The sequence below is a fragment of the Lytechinus pictus genome, chromosome 5 (assembly GCF_037042905.1).
Source record: "Lytechinus pictus isolate F3 Inbred chromosome 5, Lp3.0, whole genome shotgun sequence".
Taxonomy (NCBI): domain Eukaryota; kingdom Metazoa; phylum Echinodermata; class Echinoidea; order Temnopleuroida; family Toxopneustidae; genus Lytechinus; species Lytechinus pictus.
Genome location: NC_087249.1, coordinates 9,948,117 through 9,973,084, shown reverse-complemented (window position 1 = coordinate 9,973,084; position 24,968 = coordinate 9,948,117). Strand labels below are relative to the sequence as shown.

Here is a 24,968-nt window from a genome sequence, read left to right as displayed (position 1 = left end):
GCAGTGAAACGAATCTCGTAGAAATAAACTGTTAGGAAGAACTTTGATACCATAAATTCGTTCTGAAATGTAAATTAAACCAAGGAGTTTTAAGAGACGGAGTGACACAAACCTTTGGTGACCTTTAATGCCGCCAGTTTCATGGGAAATTGAACTGATTTGTTTTGAATATCGATAATTGGGAATATTTCCCATTCTATTTGATCCCAAAATGTGGATATTAATCACATGACGAAATAAATCTCAAAGCCTTATTTTCTGAAATTGGGCGAAGGATTGTATACAAATTTCAAAAAGAGAAACCCCGAGAATTTGATAATCTTTAAATCGACATTTTACAAATTCCCACGCACTTCCACAGTACAAAAGACTTGTTTCAGGGAATGTAATCCTATCTATTTGTGATATGTGTCACAGTTGCGGTAACATGCAGCCAGTAATGTAATTTCAAATCATAGTAAATAAATATGACATTTATTTTTACTTTCCCCCTTAAAAGTTAGCAATGTGTTTGTTCATAATATCCCACCAGTTGCAGCGAAAAGTATTAAAAACCTATTTCCTATTGTATCTGGCCCGTAAGTCTGTAGTTAGGTCCGAATCTTTTGTGTACAATCTGCAAGACAAATCCAATGAAGAACATATTTTATCCTTGCGGCATTAAAGTGGCTGTAAATGAATGTGTTGGATGGTTCTCTATCTCTTAAAACTCCTTGATTAAACTTGGGAGATCATCTTATTGATCTTGTGGTAAAGGTCATAAATAATGTAAACAAAATATCACACAGCATCAATAAATCTCAATATTTCAGCTATACAATTTTGATTTGCCATGTCATTACCCCCCCCCCCTTCTCTCCCCCCCCCCATTCTCTCTTTCTCTCCCTCTCTCAGTCTCTTCCCCTTTTTCTGTCTTCTCTGCCTCTCTCTATATCTCTCCCTTTCTCTCGCATTTAAAACACGTACTTTTATTGGTCCTTTTGTTATCTTTATTCATTTATTGATATTAAAAAGACGCCTTACATACTCAATCTAACTCGATTACAATCAGATGATTCATTTCATTCGGAACGTGTTTTGATTTATCTTCCATCATGGTTTTGATTCCAGTTTTGAGGAATATTGTCTTTTCTTTATTCGTGCTTCTATGTTTATGTAAGTAGGCCTACCTAATCTTATGTATGATAATTCATAGAATATGCATTAGCTGAAGAGTACAATACGGTAAAAATCATGTACATGTAAGTATAGACGAAATAAATGATAATCCATGTAATCATAAGAGAACATTACTGAAGGTATGTTTCGATTGTATTATATTCTGACACTTTCCAACACAACTTCCTGGACTGTGGTGGGATCCATGAAATGCCGAAATCATTGGGCTTAAAATATCCCGTATTAATTTCATCACAAAAAATATATTCCAGCGTGTTATTTTGTTTAGGTAAAATACGAAACGTGTTAATTAACTCCTACAAATTCCTGTAAACAGTCCTTAAAATGTATTTTAGGTCGATTTTATTTTTAGAAATCAGGGCGCGTTCCAGGTTTGTATGGCCAACCATTATCATGTCAGTTTGTCAAAATATCAAAATATTTCATATATATCACAGCCATTTTATATTATATATATATCTATATATGAAATATATATATATTGCATATATATATATATATATTTCATATACATAATTCATGTAATAAAACTGGTTTGCTCTCTTCATTCGCATTATTAGGTTAGGTTTAATGGATCATTTAGATTAGGATTAATGTATAATTCAGTAATCTAATATTTGTAAAGCGCATAGAGAGTTTTTCGACTATTATGAGCCATATAGGCTTAAATTTCAAATACTATTATTATTATTATTATTTATTTAGTCCTCACACCATACCTAATCTTGTTTTTTTTTAAATAAAGTTCAAAAGTACCTTCCTATTGGAAAATAGGCCTACTGCATGGGTCCGCCCCTGGTAATGTTTCACCTCTCACACGAATAGGTCGTATGATATTGACGGCTACGCCTCCACCTGTCTTCGAGTGTGGTTTTGAGATCAACATCTTCGACGCATGGTGTGGCGTAACTCAAGAAAGCGACGATGAGTTTGACTGGCTGAAGAAGACAAGTGATGATAACACCTTCACAGATCCCGAGCCTAGTGTAGATCATACTACACATCTTATACATGGTACGATATCTTTGATTACTTCGTCTTTCAAACATGCCCTTCCCTTCCTTGCTTAAAGGACAAGTCCGCCCCAACAAAAAGTTGATTTGAATAAAAAAAAAAGAGAGAGAAAAATCCAACAAGCACAACACTAAACATTTCATTAAAATCGGATATAAAATAAGAAAGCTATGACATTTCAGAGTTTCTTTTTAATTTCACAAAATCGTTATATTCACATCCTGGTCAGTGTGCAAATGAGGGGACTGATGACGTCACCCACTCACTATTTCTTATGTATATTATGAAATATTCTAATTTTCTCCTCACTGTCCTGTGAAACAAAGTTTATTCCTCCCTGAACATGTGGAATTACCATTATTTTAAAAGTTTATGGTTCAGTCAAGTTGTTCCTTATTGCCAAATCTGGAAAATTGTATAATTGAAACAATAAAATACTAAATAAATTCTGAGGGACATCATGAATTATCTAATTTGCATGTCACTGAGTTCTGCATAATTATAACTGTTTTATGAAAAATTAGCAAAAAAAATGTCATAACATCGTTATTTTACATCCGATTTCGATAAAATTTTCAGCGTTATGCTTGTTCGGTTTTTCTTTGTCAATTAAATCAACATTTTTCTGGAGTGGACTTGACCTTTCATCACCGAATAAGAGATATTGAGGAGGAAATAAAAAACGAATAATCGATTGATAAATCGACAGATTGATTGATTGACTGATTGAAAGTGGAACTCGTAGCCAGTAATTGGATGAATTACATACAGTTTAAAGATAAATTATACACAAACAAATTGAGTGTGCAATATTGTGTCTAGTAATAACTCATCCTAGAAAATAACTAAACTTTTACTTACATAAAACAACAACTATTTTAAAAGACACAGAGTGTGATGTAGAAGTGAAAAGAAGAGAGAGGCAGACAATAAAATAGACTGCATGGCAAACGCATAAAGACGGGGTAAGAGATGAATTAGAAAGGAAGAAAAAAAAATCAAATTAAAGTAACGAGGGGGGGGGGAGAGAAAACACAAACAAAAATTGGAGAAAACTGGATCCAAATCTGACCTGACGAATTAATATATATGTTATTTTTTTAATATATTCGTTGATTTGTGATCTATCAATCTGATTTTAGCACAAGTCCCCTCGGGAATAAAATGAGTTTACATTCAGCCTCTTCTTTCTTCTTGTGCACCTCCAAATAGACTAGATATCGTCCCAATTGTTAGTTAAAGAGTTAGACTTGATATCATCCCATCTATGAAGTTCTAATGCTAACAATCATTAATCTCTGGCTTGCCTGTATGAAATTATTAGTTATTTTGTAACTGTTAGAAACTTCCGTTCTTCAACTAAAATCTTCTTAGTGTTCCAATCTCCTCAACCCAATCATATGGCTCTCGTGCATTCTCAAAAGCAGCTCCTGTCCTGTGAAATGGGCTTCCTAACCAACCAAGAGGCATTGGAAGCTCTGAGAGCTTCGAGAGAACTCTCAAATTTTTTTAGGCTTTGATATGGATTTCAGTCAGGAATTTGGATGTGTATGATTGTTTTATCTCTCTATTGTTTTCCTATGAATATCCTAATACAAAGTAAAGGCATATATATATATTATTCGTAATATTACATTATCCACATTATCGTTATCATTTCGTCTAGGACACTACCTCTACGCTCAGACAGGTCTCCATTTGAACGGCCAATCTGGACAGTTGAATTTGCCATTTGTACTCCACAATTCAAAGCCACAATGCCTTGAGTTCTTCTATCAGATCAGCAATGACAACGCTGGCCAACTCAACGTCTACCATTGGTTGCTACTTCAAAGCAGACCCTCCACCCCAAACTGGAAAAGGCTCGAACAAACAGGAGACACCTGGAACCGTGGTATCGTCACCATGTCCCAACAGTCAGATGGTCATTGGGTTAGTGTGTCTCGGAACTGAGGACTTTCTTTCTTTCATTTCATTTCTTTCTTTTTTTCTTCTTTCATGGCTCAATGACTAAGTGTATTTTCTTACATCCAGAACGGTATATAACTTTTAATTTTGAATGATGATAAAACTATCCCTTTAAAAATGAATTTGGCTGACAGAATATACAAATGATTAGTTGATCTTTGAAATTAATATAATCTTTCAATCTTTCAATATTCGGGAAGTGTGCCAATAAGTTAACTATCCCCCTCCCCTCCCCAGAAAGACCAGACCTTTGAGACTTGTTTTTTTTATGGACAATAAAAATCTGGAATTTATAAGACTGCCATTTCGCTATTTTCATGAAATAAAGTATGCATCCACATGGATGCATGCAAAAGATTATAGGTTATTGCAAGAAATTATGGGTTATTTTATAGCAGATTTTAATACTTAGTGCTAACAAAATAAATCTTTACGATCGGTTGATCACGGGTCGTGTTCGTTGATAGTGTAATAGATCAACAGACCGGGCATGATATAGGTTTTATTGCCTAATTGTTTTTTTTTATCTTTAACTTCGATAAAGGTGAATTATACTCGAGTATCGTCGAACATTTCAATCTTACAATACAGTGTAGTGCCAATTGATTCTTTTAACCCTGAAAATTCAAATTTGGAATGGTTTTTCATTTACCATCCAATTTACCATCCAATCGGTGAACCTATTTTTCAGGGGGGTGAACTATTGTTTCAACACCCCACCCCCCCAAAAAAAATTGAATAGTATGACGCCATGGATTTACGCCACTGCTACCATCCCCCACTAATATCTTATTTTCATTTGAAAATAGCCCTTTGAACAATTACCTCACAATATTTTTTGCTTTCTTCGAATAGATTAAACGACTCCACTTCTCAGAAATTGACCGTTCGAAAATGCGTAAACGACGCCGCATATGTGTTTTGTTGCTGATTTGCTGTAGATTTATGTAAGACTTTTATTTTCATTTTTTTCTTTTGTTGAGTAAAACGAAAGAAAACGACCTCTTCAACATCATTTTTCTACCATGTGGAATTGTGATAATTCTCTCCTACCTTATATTCTTACAGGTTTCGTTTGAAGCTATCGCAGGTATAGACACACAGGTTTATATTGCTTTGGATGACGTCACGATAACCGAAGGCACATGTCCATTAGGTACGACTATTACTATGATCTTAAAACTACAATCATATATATCACAATGTAGCAGTTTATATTAAAATTATATTCCAAAAACACAAATGGGGGCGTCGTGGTCTAGTGGTTAAGTCTCTTGTCTTTCAATTGAGAGACGTGGGCTCGATTCCCAGCCTTGACATGTTTTTCTTAAGAAATTTACCCACATTGCACTCAACCCAAGTGAGTTTAATGGGTATCGGCAGAGAGTCATTCCTCAAAAAGCAGCCAGAGCGCCGGAATCGGTAGACTAGCTTAGCCGGGGTAATATAGGAGCACCTTGAACACATAACAAGGGGGATACATGTACATGCGCTATAGAAATCCTGTATTGTTCATTTTATTTTATTCAGAAGCCATTTTGTCTTGTTTAATTTATGTTTACACATGGAAATGACCCATTTTTAGCGATTTTCACTGATATTATGTAGACCTACATGTTCATGTATCTCTCTGGTAGTGTTAACGCGCAGAGAACACGTACACACACCCTAACACACGCGCCCACACACAACCGCACCTACTGAACACATAAATATACTATTCTTATGAGAGCAATTATTGGTTTATAAAGTGAATTAATATAATGCACACAGATCAATGGGTGAAAAATGGATGTATAAATTTATTAAAAAACATATCTTTTCAAATCAACTTTATTGATGCCACGCCGAGTTGACAAAACCATTTATCTATCATTTCGTTTTGCAGAGAATTTTACCTGTACATTTGAGGAGGGTATGTGTTCTATCACCCAAGACACATCAGATGACAAGGATTGGCGAAGACAACAAGGGCTTGATGGAACCATCTATTCTTCTCCTACTGTGGATCACACGCTAGGAACAGAACAAGGCAAGTTATTAGAAAGTTATCGCTCAGCAACAGTACTGTGGATGATTCAAGAACAGAGAAAATGTATTGTCGAATGCCCGTCATGACAAACAACAAGAAAGAAGCCTTCGTCGAAAATTGGTGAAATTCACAATACCGGCTTAGCCCTTTACTCTGGACAAGCGACACACACTGTAAAAACGCTGTTTAAAATTTTAAGCACGTTTTTTTTAGGCCCATCACACTAAAAACTATTATTTAAACCTTTTAAACAACTGTTCACACTTTTTAAACAACTGTTTAAACTTTTTAAACAAGTTGTTTAAAAAATAAAAAAATTACAAAAAAGTTTAAACCACTTGTTAAGTTATTTTTACTGTGTACATCTACTAACATACCCCTACTACTATTGCTATACAAGTTCGACTTGTAATTATACTCCTGCTTATAATAACAATCTCCTTAATTCTGCTGCTGTAAGTAATGCTTCTTTTACTGCATGTATAGGCCTACTACTACCAATGCTACGACTACTTTTTATATACAGTTTTTTTGTACCTCTGTAACTGCTTATTGTCACCATCATCTCCATTATACGATTTTTATTATTATTATCATTACTATTATTATTGTTATTATAACTATTATCATTAATAGTAGTAGTAGTAGTAGTAGTAGTAATATTAGTAGTAGTAGCAGCAGTAGTAGTAGTGTTATTATTATTATTATAAGAGCGCCTTGAGCCCGGGCCTTGAGCACCCAACAAGGTGCTCAAGGCCCGCGCTCTACATGCGCTCTACAAATTCTATAACATAGAATTTGTAGAGCGCATGTATAGCTCTATATCATTACAATTTTTCAATATAATCATTATTGTTTTTGTTGTTGATTTATGACTTTACTTCTGTTGACACGCACGTGAAGCATATTTTCATTGTACCTGATATTTAGGATACTACATCTTCGTCGAAAACGCGTTTTGGTCCCGCGGTAGTTTCGCCCGGCTGATCACGCCAACTCTCCGGGGTGTGGCCGATGGGAGCCCCGAAGCTTGTCTCACGTTCTTCTACCACATGAGCGGGGAGGGAGTGGGAGAGCTGAGGATCTACACGGTGCCCCTGGACACGATAAGGGGCGATCCCGGTTGGGTGCTGGCAGGAAACAGGGGTGAAAAGTGGAGGGGAGCCGAGATGGATATCACTTTGGGAGATGATTTCACCGTAAGTATCTCCACTATAGAGCTTGGACGAAAATGGACGTCATGAGCAGACAGAACGCATTGTAATTGTTTTATCAATTCCGTCAGAATGAGGGAAGAAAATCCCGAGGAGTGGGCGTTCAGGTTAAGGTTATATCAACATTTCCGTCTGACAAGTTGTCATATCTGACAACTGTTCTCGATTTTGATTGGCTGAAACGTAGTCCCTATGCCTATAGTAACTGTAGTGGATAAGCAAGACTTGTAGGATAAAACGTCTCACAGGTCCTTTCATGAAACGCACAATAATTATGATGTAGGCCTATCTTCATGACTGTACCATTCTATCTTGGTTATCTCGGATTTTGCAGAACGAAATCAGACAAACTGGGAGGAATAATAACTTGCTATCTACTCTAGATAACAGTCCACATACTCCATTCTCCGAGTTTCGGATGCAGGAGCACCAATTTAAACCACACGATGCCTGAAACAAAGGCAAAGTTAAAGACACCTCACACACAACAATACGCAAACCCTTTCTCTCTCTCTCTTACTCCCCCAACACACTCACTGTCTCTGTTTTTCACTTACTCACACACACACACTTTTTCGGATGCAGGAGCACCAACATAAAGCACACGATGCATTAAACGAAGGCTCAGTTAAAGATACCTCACACACACCAACACGCACATCCTTCTCTCTCTCTCTCGCTCTCTTACCCTCCCAACACACTCCCTGTCTCTGTCTCTCACTTACACACACACACACACACACACTTTCACAAATTTTCTGTCACTCGCCCTCTCACTCGATCCCCCACACATTCTCTTTCACTCAGTCTCTTCAGTCTCAACCCCCATTCCCCAAAACACAACCACCCTCACCCTCTCACACAATCACACACACACACCTAGGCATATATGGGAAACAGTGAAACAAGCTTTTATAAGTTTATAACGCTGCAACTTCCAAATGTATTCAGAATGATACCCAAGAACCTGGACACCTTTTTTGCCAAACTTCGATAGGCCTGTTTAGCAAAGAAAATGCTCATCACCATGTCTGTTTAATGAATGTGATCTCTTCTTCTCTCCTTTCTGCTTTCTAATTTTCTCTCATCTCTTGTCTATCTTCTCAAGTTACTTACTGTCTTTACACATCAATGAATTCTCTTTATCCTCGTCTTTTCACTCGCTATCTTCCTTTTCCTCTTCTTCTCCACCTACTCTACATTTCCAAAGATCACATAATTTACACGATAGGTTTTTGTGTCATTTGAATGTCATCACATTTTGCATGAAAACTAAGCACGTAATTTAATGTACATGCCTGTACAATTGATCATAATTCGCCCATTGGCTGCGATGGTCTTTTAATAAATAATTTTGATGTGAGGGGCATTTTGTGCAACTTTTGTAAATAACTACATGACTTTACAAACGACCGATTATAAAGTGCCAAAATGAGACCAGGATTTTTTCATGTTCCGATGAAGCATCACATTTCTTATAATAAATCATCTAAAATTATGGCAAATAGTATACAAATACCAGTGGCGGATACAGCATGATTGGGTAAAATACCACTTCACGGGCTCTATCGTTTGTGCACAATAGTCGGCTCATTTAAAGCGTTGTGTCTAATCCGCCCCTCCATTACACTAAATTGTGTATTTATAGTATAATAATCAGCATTGTAATATTTCGTCTTCAGCTGATGTTATAAGAAATGAGAACCCTCTTGGTTTGCAATATTCCAATATAGATACATAATTGACGAACAACATTGTTAAGCACTTGTTGATTATACATTGGCAGAGACCTGAATCTGTGTGGGTTTTTTTTCTAAACCAAAACATGCAAAGAATTATTTTTCCCCAGTAACGGATATGAAATATTAAGATCCCATTCTATATCATTTTCATCATTCATGTCCTGTTACAGATTGTGTTCGAGTACGTAAGGGGTCCAACATACATAGGCCATGTCGCTTTGGATGACATCAGTTTTCAGAGGGGGGAAATGTGTCCTGGTCATCGTAAGTACTCGGAGGATGATGATGGTGATGGTGATGGTGATGATGATGATGATGATGGTGATGATGATGATGATGCTAATGATGATGATGATGATGATGATGATAATGATGATGGTGATGGTGATGGTGATGATGATGATGATAATGATGATGATGATGATGGTGAACAGCATTTGTATATCGCCATTTATCTGTCAAAAACATTCAAAGGCGCCGGCTCCCGAATATGTCACACAATATTCACAAGGTTGCTGGAAAAGACGGGATCGTCTTATGTTTGTCCCGCTATATACTTGGTTCTGATCATCTTAGGATTACTCATATCCGTCCAAGGTGGAATTACTCCTTTGTACAAAATCCGGTGATTTTAATAGTTATTTGCGACGTGACGTATTTGGCTTTATTTTCACAAGCATTTAACATCTACGAAGAAAGTTCATAAGACAATAAAAGCAAGTAAATTCCTCTAGTCTCTAGATGAGATATTGGAAATCCCAGATCGGTATTAATCTCTCAGTATTAATCAATGCATGCTCTATACAGGCCTACTCTCTAAATGCAAAGGAGCTAATCTGATCCCTGATCACACTCCTCTCAAATTTTTAACATTTTGGAGAAAGTGTTTAAAAAAATGCACAATCTCTCTCTCAAAAAGGTCAAAATTCACTCTTGAAAGATTGAAATCTTTTTGCATATAGAGAGTAATTCAGAATAGTAATCCATAAAAATTGGAATAATACTCTACTTGTTGCAAGCATTCCATCAGCGAAAGGGTTGTAATTATACGTACAGATGTAGGGGTCATTATGTCAATGTTTATCACAAAATTAGAGTTTTGTATTAAAAAGGTTAAATTGTTTTGCTTGCGAGCGTGCGAATTTTAGGACTTTTTTCCCCATACGTCATGTCTGGTCCCCTGAAAAAAATTGTTTATTACGATACTGGTAGTAATATTCCATAGTTATGGATAAGATATGAATTAAAAAGCTGCAAAACGAAGAGGATTTTTTTATTGAGTAATTGGAGTGATGTATTCTGCTTTATTTGAGCTATTTTTTAACTTTATTATCTGTCTGCTTGAGCAAATATTTGCTGGAATACATGTAATGTCATGAATGTTGGTGTTGGAATGTATGAAAACAAAATTAGCATTTCGGATGCTCACTCATCAATATCATAATTAAAAGAAATTGTGACTTCCAAGCAGCTCTTGCAGCTTATGAACGAGAAATGTGCCCAACGTCAACCCAACGCAACAATATTCTATTTCTAAAATGAGTCTTTTCTTCACAGACAAGCCACCTTCTGACGCCAAGCAGGCAACATGTGACTTCGAGGAGATAGAGATCTGTGGCTATGAACAGGACCAGAGTGATGACGTCGACTGGATCTGGCAGAACAGGGCCGGTCTTTGGGTTAGTGCTGGACCTGTCTATGACCATACCACCAAAGATGAATTCGGTAAGTAGATTACACTCTGAGACTATGGTGACTTTGGTAATCCCATATTGGGAGAACCTTAACGGATGAATTTCGCACCTCTCTGGTCTGAAAGATGCAAAGTCGCACCTGTTATAAAGGTACACAAATACCACAGAAGTCCAAAGTTCCCCCTTCGTTATAAAGGTACAACAACACCACAGAGGTGCAAAGTTGTACGTTATAAAGGTACAACAACACAGAGGTGCAGAGTTGTACCTGGTAAAAGTGCTGCATTGGAATGCTCCTTTTAAAGTTGTAAAGTTAAGCCTTTTTCATTGAGTGTAGAGTTTACTCGAAAACGTAAATACATCTTCATACTTCTTGCATCCTATATGAAATTGTGTCTCCTATCTAAGAATAATAATTTTTGTTCCGAAAGACGGTAAGTAACTTGTTTATCAATTTTAATCAATGCAAAACTATTCCTTCAGGATAAACAGAACGATTTCATTGTCGAATAGGTACTGCTTGAGAACACAGACTGAAAACTGCAAAAGCCTGCATCTCGTGAGGTTTCTTGAAACAGGTATTGTAGAACTACTGGTGTTATCAATTGTACGGCCATACATTCATAAATCTAAGGATTATTCTAGTTACTTGATATGGAGAATATGTTATCAATAATCTCAATGTTATTAATTAAATTCACTACATACTAGTATACTGTATAACCACCTTTCTGTTGTAGGGTTTTACTTATACATATATGGGGAGGTGGGACATCGCAAGACTGCTCGGATGATCTCACCAACCATACCGCAGCAGGTCAGCCAAGCTTGTCTTGATTTCTGGTGGCATCTCTACGGGAATGATGAACAAATCCTTAGGGTCTACTGCATCAAGGATGGTGATGAAATCCCAGACACACCTCTTTTGAGCATTTCCGGTAACCATGGTGATCAGTGGAGAAACAGCATGTACGAGATTTCATCTTCACTTACCCCTTGTAGGGTAAGAAAATTTTCAAGAAGCAAAACAATATAGATAGATAATGTAGATATGTAGATCATGTAGATGGATAGGAAGATAGAATGATAGAGGGATAGTAAAATAGATGGATAGATAGATGGATGGATGGATGGATGGGTGGATAGGAAGATATAATAATAGATAGATAGATAGATACTGTAATAGGATAGATAGTGAGATATATAGATAGAAAGATAGATAGATGGATAAATAGACAGGTAGACAGATAGAGATAGATAGATGGATTTGAAGATAGATATATAGATGGATATGAAGATAGATATATAGATGGATTTGAAGATAGATAGATAGATAGATAGATAGATATATGGATGGATTTGGAGATAGATATATATATAAATATATATAAAATAGCTAGATGGACGGATGGATAGGTGTAGGCCCTATAATAAATATTAATACATATGATTTATATAGCGCACGTTCAATCTTAATTAAAGTGACATGCACTCCAGACTTGAAAAATGAATAGTTGCATATATTGTGGTCAAAAGACACCATCGAAAATAAACTGAAATCATTCAATTTACAAGAGAACAAAATCACAGGAGAAAACTATTTAAAAAAAAACACGATGGAAAATGAAACGTGAAATCATTTTAAACATGTCGATATTGACTATACAATGGTCGTGCCTAAATTTATAATTCAAAGGCAGCCAGAAATCATAGAACTAACCAAACGTCATAACAAAAAAAAATATGTAAGCGTAGGTTTGTATAGTTTGGGCATAGTAAGAAGACAATTATATCAAAATTACTCGTTGCTTACATTGAGGGCTTGCATACCCCCTGCATGAACTATTTACTATTCAACTACCAATGAAAGTAATCCCCCCTTTTCTCCCTTTTGTTTAACCTTTTTTTTTAAGTTGGTGTTTGAAGGGACAACTGGTATCCACATGCGTGATGACATAGCGATCGACGATGTCATTGTCAATGAAGGCCAAAGATGTGGTCTAGGTATGTCATGCTATACTCACTAAAATCATTGGCGCCGAATAGAACCTTTCTCTGTACCGTATATGGAACTTGTTTTACCACCCTTTCAATTAAATTCAATATATTTTTCATTCTTCAACATAATACAAATAAGTACAAGATAAATTAATTCAATTTAAATAAAAGCATGAACAAAATTCAACATTGAATAAATGATATACATATTCAATAAGTGATTCAAATATAAATTAACATGCATGTCAAATTTAAATCAATATAATCAATATAATTAAATATAATTAAATCATTATAATCATATATCACATGGTAAAATAAATTGAAATTTGAATGATGATTCCAGTGAAAAATAAGGCTAATGACACATATTTAGCACGTGTGCAACCAAACTTGAACATGATTAGAATCACGAACGCTAATCACAGTCACGATTACAATAGCAATCATCAAATCATCATTACAATGATTCAAGATTCACGTGTGAAAAGACCCTTTGTTTCTTCAAAGAAGCAGAAATTGAATATAAACAGTCCCTTAGAACCCCCATTGGTTCTGCAATGAGTTCTTTCAGGTTTTTTATAAAATCTATGAGGTTCATGATGGTGTAAAGAACCCCATTGGTGATTATATAAATAACTTTAAATGATTCCTTGTAGAACAATGGTGCAACGTTGAACCATGGACACCCCTCGCATGACAATCGCGGCACGACTGGTGGTCATTGCTGGTGGTACGATCTGATGCGAGTGAATCGATTGCATTTGGCCGCGTTTGGTATTTGAACATCTTCAAAGTTCAGATGCGAGCACTCACGACCCCCTGTGGTTCGTTCAATCGCCTCCAACGACTGCAAGTGCAGCTCGCAAGACACAAAGCTATATATCGTGCAACACCAGGAAAAAAACGCTATTGCAGGAGGTCGCTAACTGGATCAATTGTGAAAGGGTTATACAAACGACTGATATCAATATAGTGTAATTTGATTGGTTGGAAAACGCCTGCATTCTTATTTGATTTGCAAGTCTCGTGAAAACTGTTCTTAATGCACAGTGGCAAATGCAGTTACTATTTTTGTCCTAGGACTTTGGTTTTAACAGTTACTCGTCCTTTATAATCAAGCATGCAGCAAAAATCAAGTAGATCAACGTTTATATCTTATCAACAAAAATATATCAATATACGTGTAGTAATCAGGCATATTAGTCCTATCATGAATTTTGATAGCAATCAGGAATGCAAATACCAGACACTAATTAGATCGCCTCGGGATAACTTAGCTGTGCTTCGACAAATATGCGAAGAGTTCTTTGTCCGGGGCTTGGTCGCACTCTCCGTAAGACAACATCAAAACATAATTTGTTTTATTATTGATTACATTCACAATAAGTTATCATCAATCCTCCAACGACCGTGCCTCCTACAACCAATAACATCAACTGTGATTTCGAGAACACCAATGATGCCATGTGTGGATGGAGCCAGAGTATACGAGATGGGTTTGACTGGGTCCTCTACAGCGGTGAAACCCCAGCTTACAACACCGGTCCTTCCGTCGACCATACACTGCAAACTGATCAAGGTATGGAAGCTGTCAATACTTTAAGCGTGTGTTTTAACGTTCATTTTAAAGGTTTCTAATCATCGTAATCATTACCAAGAGAAAATAAATCTGTTCATCTGGGATCACTGTTATTGAAACGGAGAACGGATTCACGTCCGATCCCGATTCGGGACGCTTCTTCAGCTCGTCTGAACTGGCGGGAAATCGTCGTTGGCACTTGGCGCCGACGATCGTTATCGTTGTTACTTATACTGCGCTTTTCCCAATAGGCCCAAAGCACTGGCAACGAAATAATAGAGTGTAATTGTATATAATAATAATCTTAAAACTATACAAATTATTAATCCTTTTTGACGAAAGAGGGGTTTAAAGAAGCTGAAAGATATAAGTTCCATCAGTTCACTATCGTAGATATCCAAACAAATTTAACAAAATGAAGAAAGGTATCAATGTATATCTGGAGGAAACATTCTCTAGTATAATGTATAATGCCGGAGTGACACCAACGAATCCGTCTCAAGACAGATCAAAGATATTTCTTTGAACGGTTTGTTTAGAGTCGGTTCGTAGGTATGACTACGACATAGTTTCAATGTTTGTAACCATGTACTGGTACTGATGTTTCTTTATCATTGTGATCATCATATAGTAATCCAAACTAATTTAACAAATTGATTAGGATCTGTGGCGCAGAGATGTGGGTTGGGGGCCATATCCCCTCCAAACCATTTAACGAGAAACAGAATGAAAAAGGAAAATGGATGGAGAAGGGCATTTTTTATGAGCAGGGGTAAGAGTTCATCACAAAGTTAGATTTTCGTATTGAAAGTACATTTTCTTTTGTCCTCGCTCGCAGTGTTTTAGAATTGCTTTTGCCCCTTGACGGCATGTCTGGCTCACTCTTAAAATTATTACGCTACCGGATTAGGGTATTTATGTATCCGGGGAAATAGTTGGCACATAATGGTTCCTCCCTTGTATTCATTCCACTTGCAAGGTCACTATATGCTGATAGACTCTTACGAGGACTTACCTCGTAACTCAAGGGCTGAGCTGATTTCACCTCTGGTTTCGCCCTCAAACAATGCCCGTTGCTTCACGTTCTGGTACTTCATGAACGGCATAAACACCAACTTCCTCAACATTTACATCGTCCCCTACGGTGACACGCAATCTCTGGATCCCAACTTTCAGCTATTCGGCAACATCGCGTCGCAGTGGTTGGAGGGACGGCTGTCGATGCCTTCGTCTGCAAGGGCTTTCTACGTAAGCTTGCAAGTCACTCCCGTTTTTGAGCATCTTAAGACCTTATCTATAGTGATATGAAATGAGGAGTATTATACAATTCCGATCAAAAGAAAACGGCTTGGTTCTTTCGACTATCTTCAAATCCTTTAAACAATGGTACAGAAAACTGTACAGCATACAAACAAAAGATAATGCGGAAGTAATTTTGAATTTAAATGTTCGACTATTAAGTACATTTATAGTACTATGAAATAAACATTACGTGGACCAATTCAGCAAGAGGGATTACAACGATAAACCTATAGCAGGGACGGTGATAGGGATATTTGATGGGTACGGGGGCAAGCCGACTCTTGAATAATTATGTGAAGTCATATTTTTCTCATTTGAATAACAAGGGGTGTTATAAAGTTGCAGGAACCATACCTTTAGTTTCATACTCTTCCTCTATATTACCTTCTTACTCTTTAAATTTTCTCTGTTTTTTTTTATCGCCTCTGACCCCCAACCTCTTCTGTTCTCGGTATACTACAATGTGTAACAAAATAAAGGTAATCTAAATTTAGATGGTTAATATTAAAGATTATCAAAATTCATGATAGGACTAATATGCCTGATTACTACACGTATATTGATATATTTTTGTTGATAAACTTTTTTCTTCTACTGACACAATGCGTGGATGAATATATTTATTTGATAGACCGGAGGTACATATACAAAAAAATCCAAGTTCTGGTAAAGTGGGTGAAGTTAATTGAAACTGATGAGGAATAGCACCTTTCATTCATTAACGTACCCCCCCCCCCCAAAAAAAAAGGGGGGGGTATTCAATTCATTTATCTCCATATTCAAATTGAACAATGTAAAAAAAAACTATTCAAACAAATCATATCCACTGACAAAAAATAACTCAGCTGAGACATCACTTAAACCTAATCTCTTCAACATCAATTATCAAATTGAGTCATGAAAAGTGTAAGACTCAAGTACTGTAGTGTATCAACAAAAAGCTGAGGATTGTCTCTTTCATATTTTGTTAAATTCTAAATGTAATATTTGATAATCTCTGGATATTACCTCTCGGAGGTTGTGTTACATTTTTTTCATCGCACTGAAGAATGAAAACTGTTCGTTTTTTATAATATCTGTGACACAGATCATCGTTGAAGGAACAATAACAACTCGACGGTATTCAGCTGACATAGCGGTTGATGACTTCTCGCTGGGAAATGGCGTTTGTCAAGGTATGCAGAAAACCACGTGATCTGCGCCAGTATCTGGGTCCTGTTAAAAAAAATCTTTAACTCTTAGAAATGTTATAACCTTTCTTTGCCCACGGCCCTGGTAAGCGGGGTATGCATTCTTCAGGGGCCGGGGAACGGTTTTCAAAGTGGGGGGGGGGGGTGGCCGACCATGCAGAAAATCACAATCATATGGTAATTTTTACGTTTTTGTACACGGTTTAGGAAATCCCCCCCCCCCCCCGCTTCCGCGGCTCCTGAGGTGTGCGGTCTAAAACGAGTACAGAATCTTTTACTTGGGAGAATATGATAACAAAATATATATTTAACAAGGATCTACATTTAATTTCTACAAGAAAGCTATGATGATTTGTATATTATATATATTTTGAACTTTGTATTTTGCTTTGATATGTCTTATTTATTGAAGGAAGCCGTCAATAACAAGCTTTTCTTTTCAGAAGGTTTCTATTTCATTTCATTACGTTATATTATAATTGGCTTTACTTTGTAACTTTGTTGAAATTTTGAGATTAAATAGATTCGTTATAAATCAATCAATGAATAAATCAATCAGAATACTATACAGAATTTATATACAGAAATACAATACAATAGCTTGATAATCCTAAACTACTACGGATCTTTGTTACATGGAGTAGTCATTCAAAAGCTTGAAGGGTCACCATAAGCTCTTGGAAAAAGACATGTGCCAACAACGAACTTGTCTACCAAGTATTGATAATTCTAAAGGCACGCCAAAAAGGCTCATAAAAGATAGGAACAGACGGTTCAAGATGTCACAACGATTGATTTCCGTTTTTCTTATTAAAATTGTAGGAGTTGCACCAAGGTACCCCTTTGTAGCCAACTGTGATTTCGAAGGTGGCATGTGTGGTTATACCCAGCCTGTGGATAATTGGCAGGACAAAGACGAGTTTGATTGGTTCTTAAATTCTGGACCCACTGGAACAGCTGGATCTGGGCCTAGTGCCGATCATACTAAAGGGACACCTGAAGGTGTGATGAAGATATTTTCCAACAAATTAGTTATGGGTCTCACCATGTTCATATTTGTAAATGCCATTGTAGGCCTACATGGCTTTCTTTGTTCATTATTACTTTTACTATTATTATTATTATTAGTAGTAGTAGTAGTAGTAGTATAGTAGTAGTAGTAGTAATAGTATTAGTAGTTGTTGTTGTTGTTGTTGTAGTAGTGTAATAGTAGTAGAAGCAGTAGCAGCAGCAATAGTAGTCGTAGTAGTAGTAGTAGTAGTAGTAGTAGTAGCAGTAGTCGAAGTAGAAGTATTAGTAGCAGCAGTAGTAGTAGAAGTAGAGTGCTAGACAGAAGTAATAGTCTTATCTGAAATGTTATTGTTTGTGTTCAGATGGGGGCATGAACACCAATTTTCAAGACCAAGAAAAAAAGAGAAAGAAAGAAAAAGAAAATTAAGTCGGTATACTATTTTCTGACTGACTGATTACGCGCCTTTCGTTATATTCTTTTGTTGTGTTCGCTTCCATTCATTAATTTTGTGCGCCATACTCTGAAGAGTAAAACAAATCACCAAACGACTATTTTCTACATTATAAGAAAATTAATATTTTGGGATTAATGATGACAAATTCGTGCTCACTCGCAGCTTCAGACCCTTTTTCGCCCTACCAAGTACTCCGTGTCTGTCCCCTACTATTTTTTGGCACATACCTCACCGATTATTATTGTCATTAATTTATTATTAGTATTATTATTATCATTATTTTTAACATCATCATCATCATTATTATTGCTATGATCATTATTATTGATAAGGGGAACCAAATCTATTTAACGTGGAATACTGGAGAAGACAAAACGTTTCTCCTTAACGTTTGATGTAAAGAAATTATTATTACCGTTATTAATATTACTATCAACATTATTGTCATCGTCGTCATCATTATTATCATAATCATTTTCGTCATCAATGTGATTATCATCACATTTGATATACAAATGTTTGAAAACAAATAAGGTTCTTAAGACAGGGCATGAAAAGAACCAGGGCGGATCTAGCTGTGACAACCTAAAAAAGAGAAAGGTTTCACTACCAAATGAGGTCATTTTGGTACCAAGAAGTTCTTTACAAGCAAAAAAAAGAGGGTTTACTATATAAAATGAAGGCGATTCGGGTCCTCAGAGATTTGAAAAGCATAAAAAGGGGTTGCTCCAAGATGTAGGTCATTAGCTCGTTTTACTTGGCAGCCCAGGTGGTTAAACCCCTAACCCTCCCACCCCCATCCCCTAGATCCGTCACTGATAACCGAATAAAGAAAGCATCATGGAGAGTTTGATAATTCTTCTGTCAATTTCACTCGTAGGTCACTACTTGTACATCGAGGCTTCGCAGCCCCGTCGGCCGGGGGATCGAGCTCGGGTCATCTCCCCAGTCATCAACTACTTCAACACCAGTTACTGCTTGGTGTTCTACTATCACATGAGCGGTGACGACACGGCTTCCTTGACGGTTGTGCAGCGTGGCGATTACTACGACGAGCTAGAGCTTGTACGCCTGACTGGTCCTGCCGGGGACGGGTGGAATCCCTATAACCTTGACATCAGAACCAAGTACGGAGCCCTTCAAGTACGTGTTTTTAATCACTGATTATTCTAGGGAGTGTTCCAAATGTTTCCATGTTGACAACATTAAGACTTGGTCCCACTGCACTTACGGATGCAGAGAGGATGTAAAACGGAAAAGGATCTTGCCATCCGTTGAAAAACGTTCTGTGTCCGTTGTGAACTCTTTGCATACGTGTTTCATACGCTCTATATCCATCGAGCATCCGTCCACTGTGATTTCATTGTTCGCACATTTTGTCCATTGTCTGGAGCGAATGAAAACGGATGGAGCCATCCCGAAATTTTGCTTGTCCACTGTATCCGTTATGAATACGTTCTGTGTCCGTCGGCCAGTGGGATCAGGCCTTTAACTGCATCTATCTGAAAACATTCCTTGACCCCGCGATCTTGAATCAACACATTGATAATAAAAACAAATACCTTTTACAAAATAGGGATGGCAAAAATGTAAAATACGTCAAAACCCTGCCCCGACGGGTATAGCGCTGATTTTGCCTGCATGGAATTAGCGTCATGGTACCTGTCCGTATGTTTCATGGATCCTATTTTCAAATATATATATATATGTATACATATATATATATATATATATATATATATATATATATATATACATAATGTTACAGAAAAAAGGAAAAATTACATAGATTAAAGAGTCAGCATGAGCATGCCTGAAGTAAGTATTCGGTTGATGTTTTGAAGTCTTTGAATCTGTCGGGGACAGAAGAGATCGGGGAAGTCTATTCTAAACGTCTACGCCAGCGGAGACAATAAAGTACTAGTACTCCTTAATCGTTTTTTGTAGACTATACTGTCATCATTGAGTTTGTCCATAATACATTTTTTGAGAAATTAATATGCCTTTATGTACTTACCCGTCGCTTTGAATTCCCTTTAGATTGTCTTTACAGGTACAGTTGGCAACAGTTTTCGCGGTGATATTGGTCTGGACGACATAACCCTTACTCCAGGAAGTTGCGGAAGCAGTAGACCTCGAGTCATTCAGACCCAATGTGAATTCGAGTATGGTTTAGTACCAGATAGGTGGTGCCAACTTCAACAAAGTCCCGATGATCAGCTCGACTGGCAGTGGTTTGACGTGAAAAGTGGAGAAACGTTTCCGATGGACTGGCCTGGTAGGTATCAAATATATAAATATATATATTATATATATATAAATGTGTAAAGTTATACATGTACAACAGCTTTGGCAACTCTTTTATTTAAATATTGTAAAGAAATGGATGAAGAGAACAATGGTAGGCGTAGCCTAAATCAAGGTTCCCCAGAGCTATCTACCCTTTGGAAAAATTGGTGATGCCGAAAAAATGTCTCTGCCGGGAATCGAACCCGGGCCCCCAGCTTTGAACGCCAGTGCCTTAACCACTAGACCACAGAGACGGGTTAGTGGCTAGGGCGACCCCGATCCGATTGACCGTCAGATAGACAGATTTTCGACACTATACCAATTATAATTTCCTTTGTCGGGTGAAGGTGGGTTTCGAACAAGCAATAGCTTTGATCCAGCTGAAGCATGGCGGCTTGTCATTATATATATATATATATATATATATATATATATATATATATATATATATATATATATATATATATATGTGTGTGTGTGTGTGTGTGTGTGTGTGTATATATATGTATATATATTTGTGTACGCTTTTTTGTCATAACAACTTTATTTGCATGGTTTTTTGTTCTGTTTTGTTTGTTCCAATGTAAATAAGCCTGATGAAGGCCCAAGGCCGAAAGCTCGCTTATATATATATATATATATATATATATATATATACATATATATATATATATATATATATATATATATATACATATACATATATATATATATATATATGTGTGTGTATGTGTGTGTATGTATATGGTATTGACAAATAAGAAGTAAGAAGAATGCGTAACAAAGAAGGATGCTGGCAGAGTTCTTTACTTTGGTACTTAATACCTCCCGGAGGTTTTTTTTAAACAACGTTGCTATTATTTGGTTTCAATGATGAAGTCGTTAGCTAAACGAGATAGACCCCCTCCCCTCCATCAAGGGAAAACAAAATACATAATCCAGTTCGTTATAAGCATGTAGGTGTCAGTGCCTGTTGAAACCCCCTCCATCTGAAAGGACTTTAACTGAAGAAAATATATCACATAAACTAAAGTAGATTTTAAAAGGAAGGGGGTTTCATTTTGAAAATAGGGAAAGCGACGAATTGGCGAAAAATTCGAATTAAGGGTAATCATGATGAATGATAAGAATTCGAATCTTCTTGTATTTGTTTCAAGGAGGAGATGTTAATTTTCCTTATTCACTCCAGGGCGTGGTTCATTCATCTATGTCAATGGGACTAACCGAAAACCAGGTGATGCCGCAGAGTTTCAAACAGTCCGTAATGGCTTGGGGCTTAATCACAATTGCCTCCAGATGCTTTACGCAATCCAAGGCGACATGCGTTTGGATGTCATCCGAGTGGCACTTGATGGCTCGCAGAGTACCCTCCTGTCGTACACCAAACCAACCGACATGAAACGTGTAATGTATCTTGTCGAGACAAAGGGAGTGGATGAAGACTATTGGGTAGGCTTCAACTTAATTATCAATTATCATCAATTGAAAAATATATGACGCATAATTATACAAAGTGCAGGAAGCTGTTCTACAAAGAGTTCTGTATGACTTAAGGCCACCGCACACCTTACGACCAGACTGGTCTACGACTGGCTTGCGACTGAGTGTGGGGAGATGAATCGCAAGGAAGTCATTAGCCTCGACACTGCACACCTTGCGATCCGACTACCCTTCCGTCTACGACTCACGCATGTGCTTTTTGCTTTTTGCCAAAGCAACTGAGAAAATTACGCTTACTACTGTGTATACGCGTTGCATATCATGTACGCGTCGGTATTTAAGTGCGACTCTGCATTCTGATTGGCTGAAAGTTGGATTGAGCTTGCGATCCAGTTTTAAGGATTCAACATGTCAAATCCTTACGATTTTCCTTGCGATTTGTCTCTGACCGCTCTGCGACTCTCAAGCTGACAAGAGCTGTGACGTCACATTTCCCTTCACTCAGTCGCAGACATAGATATATATACTAATTAGCATACATCTCTATGGTGTGCGGTGGCCTTTAGAGTCGCACTTAAATTCCTATTTGCACACGATATAAAAGACATTCCCACATTGGTCAAATCATACCAAGAGGACACCCACTACTGCGTTTTAATCAATGAAAATGCGCGTTAAATAATCATGACGGGTCAGCACTTTAAGTCACCCTTGGCTCTTTGTGAAACACCCCCAAGTGCCTGTTCAAGAAAGAAATGCGCTTGAACGCAACTAAAGGAATCAAGAACAAGTTCATAATACTCGTGTTTCATTGGTTGAAAATCAAGTTGCAATTGACTTTTTTATAGTTGCGAGTCTTAAGTCTTAAGTCTCTCAACAATTACGGGTCCCCATATATGAGTACGCAAGCTTATAGGTCTTACACAGGAATGAATGGTTCCATGACATTTGGTCCGGCGACAATTGCTACGAGTGAAAATATGCACGTTAAGCCAAACAGAAATCCTAACCTCGACAACTAAATAAACCCTCATTTGTATCTTTTCATTATAATTCTCAACCGAAAACACTATTTCAATCCTAACTATAGCGATATGCCTACTGAGATATTAAAAACTGGAGCAAATGTCGTGTCACCGAATGAATAAAGTAAATCTTAATAAGATTCCATGTCAAATAATACTTTAATGATAGGTATGGATACTCACAAGCTAACAAACCCGAACGGCAAGTTTAACGCATCTGCACTACTAAGAACACTACAGACGAAGCCAGTTCTCATTGACTAGACATCGCAGAACTCATATACATTTTTTTTGTCTCTCACACGTTCCTACTTTGTTAGTGAATAGTCCTCTTGTTTCTCATGTTAAAAAAATGGTTCCACTATAATGGCTTTAATAACATTTTCAGTATAGTATTCAGTTACTCTATAGCAGTGGGTTACAGTTTAAGACATACATACATACACACATGTACGTTGATGAAGTAGACTAACATTATTTCTTCTGCTGATAAACATCATTGACATATTTGGAGTAAAAGAAAACTTCGTCATAACTTATTATGATGTACTTCAAGTGCTTCTGTATAAGAGATAAAATGTGTTTGGTACGTTTGAATCTTTGTAGGTTATAATGAAGGCTACAGCAACAAGCGATAATGGTGGATTTGTGATCCTGGATAATTTCTTTCTCGACACTGACTTCTGTGGTGTATGTGAGTGATCCCTCAAAGATTTTTTCTTTAATTTATCTAGTCACTTCAGAGGTATATGCAAATGATCTTTTGGTTCTTTTCTTGCCTTTAAAACATTTAGGCCCGTATTCTGAAGTCGGGTTTAGCTTAAACTCAGGTTTAAAGTTGTGGTTTAAGTATGGACAGCCAATTGTTACATAAATCACTATCAGTAGAGAAACCATATTTCAGCTCATTTGGCTTTCAAATCATTAATAATTGTCTGGGAAATATAGAAAGATGATTTTCTTCACCATTGATGAATCAGGAAAGAGCACAGCAAACATAAGAAACATACAACTGAATAAAACATTTGACACTTTTGGCTTCCCATAATTTTAGTACAGAGTTAGACCATGGTCTAAGTTAAACCTGACATGAAGTCGGGTTTAACTTAAACTCAGGTTTAAAGTTGTGGTTTAAGTATGGATAGCCATTTGTTACATAAATCACTAACAGTGGAGATATCATATTTCAGCTCATTTGGCTCTCAAATCATTCATAATTGTCTAGGAAGTATAAATAGATTATTGTCTTCACCATCGATGAATCAGGAAAGAGCACAGTAAACATAAGAAACGTTCAACTCAATAAAATATTTTGATACTTTTGGCTTCCCATACTTAAACCACAACTTTAAACCTGAGTTTAAGTTAAACCCGACTTCAGAATACGGGCCTAAGTGTTTAAGAGCATTATGGAAAGAACACAGTGTCACACAGTGTGTTCACACATAGTGGACTATATATGTGAACTACTATCCACACTGTTAAAATGTTCAAATTCAGCTGTGTGAATATATTTCCACACTGTGGACACCTCGACAGTGTGACTGTTCACAGCGTGTTCATGTGGTCGACAATGTGAATACGTGATTTAGACTCAGTTGAAATGCTAATATTTAAGAGTGTGAAGGTAATTTCACATTGTGTTCCACACTGAGAACACACTGTGGCAAACGCTGTTCTTTCCAGTAGGAGTTGCAGTACGTATCAAGAAAAGATCAAATTTCCTAGAGGTAATATCCAGAGATTATTAATCATTCCGATTAAGATTCTCCATATTTTAAAGTAACAACTTCTTAGCTATGTATTGATACCCTACTTGTACCTCTTACACCA

General features: G+C 36.9%; 1 protein-coding gene across 1 annotated transcript; it reads left to right on the top strand.

The window, feature by feature from the left end:
* Positions 1-2,009: 2,009 nt before the first annotated feature.
* LOC129261830 (MAM and LDL-receptor class A domain-containing protein 2-like) lies at positions 2,010-23,837 on the top strand. Its single transcript, XM_064099321.1, has 17 exons — positions 2,010-2,193; positions 3,860-4,125; positions 5,230-5,317; positions 6,050-6,193; positions 7,124-7,392; positions 9,320-9,413; positions 10,707-10,874; positions 11,584-11,846; positions 12,757-12,856; positions 14,232-14,423; positions 15,403-15,671; positions 16,813-16,900; positions 17,738-17,917; positions 19,262-19,524; positions 20,422-20,659; positions 21,860-22,119; positions 23,742-23,837. The coding sequence occupies exons 1-17, from the start codon at positions 2,010-2,012 to the stop codon at positions 23,835-23,837; spliced, it is 3,162 nt and encodes a 1,053-aa protein (XP_063955391.1).
* The last annotated feature ends 1,131 nt before the right edge of the window (positions 23,838-24,968 follow it).

Excerpts from the sequence above, each read along its gene's own strand:
- LOC129261830 (XM_064099321.1), top strand. The coding sequence starts at position 2,010 with ATGATATTGACGGCTACGCCTCCACCTGTCTTCGAGTGTGGTTTTGAG. Across the intron at positions 12,857-14,231 it reads ATGTGGTCTAGGTATGTCAT|TTATCATCAATCCTCCAACG; the intron begins GCTATACTCACT and ends ATTCACAATAAG. Across the intron at positions 16,901-17,737 it reads GGGAAATGGCGTTTGTCAAG|GAGTTGCACCAAGGTACCCC; the intron begins GTATGCAGAAAA and ends TTAAAATTGTAG.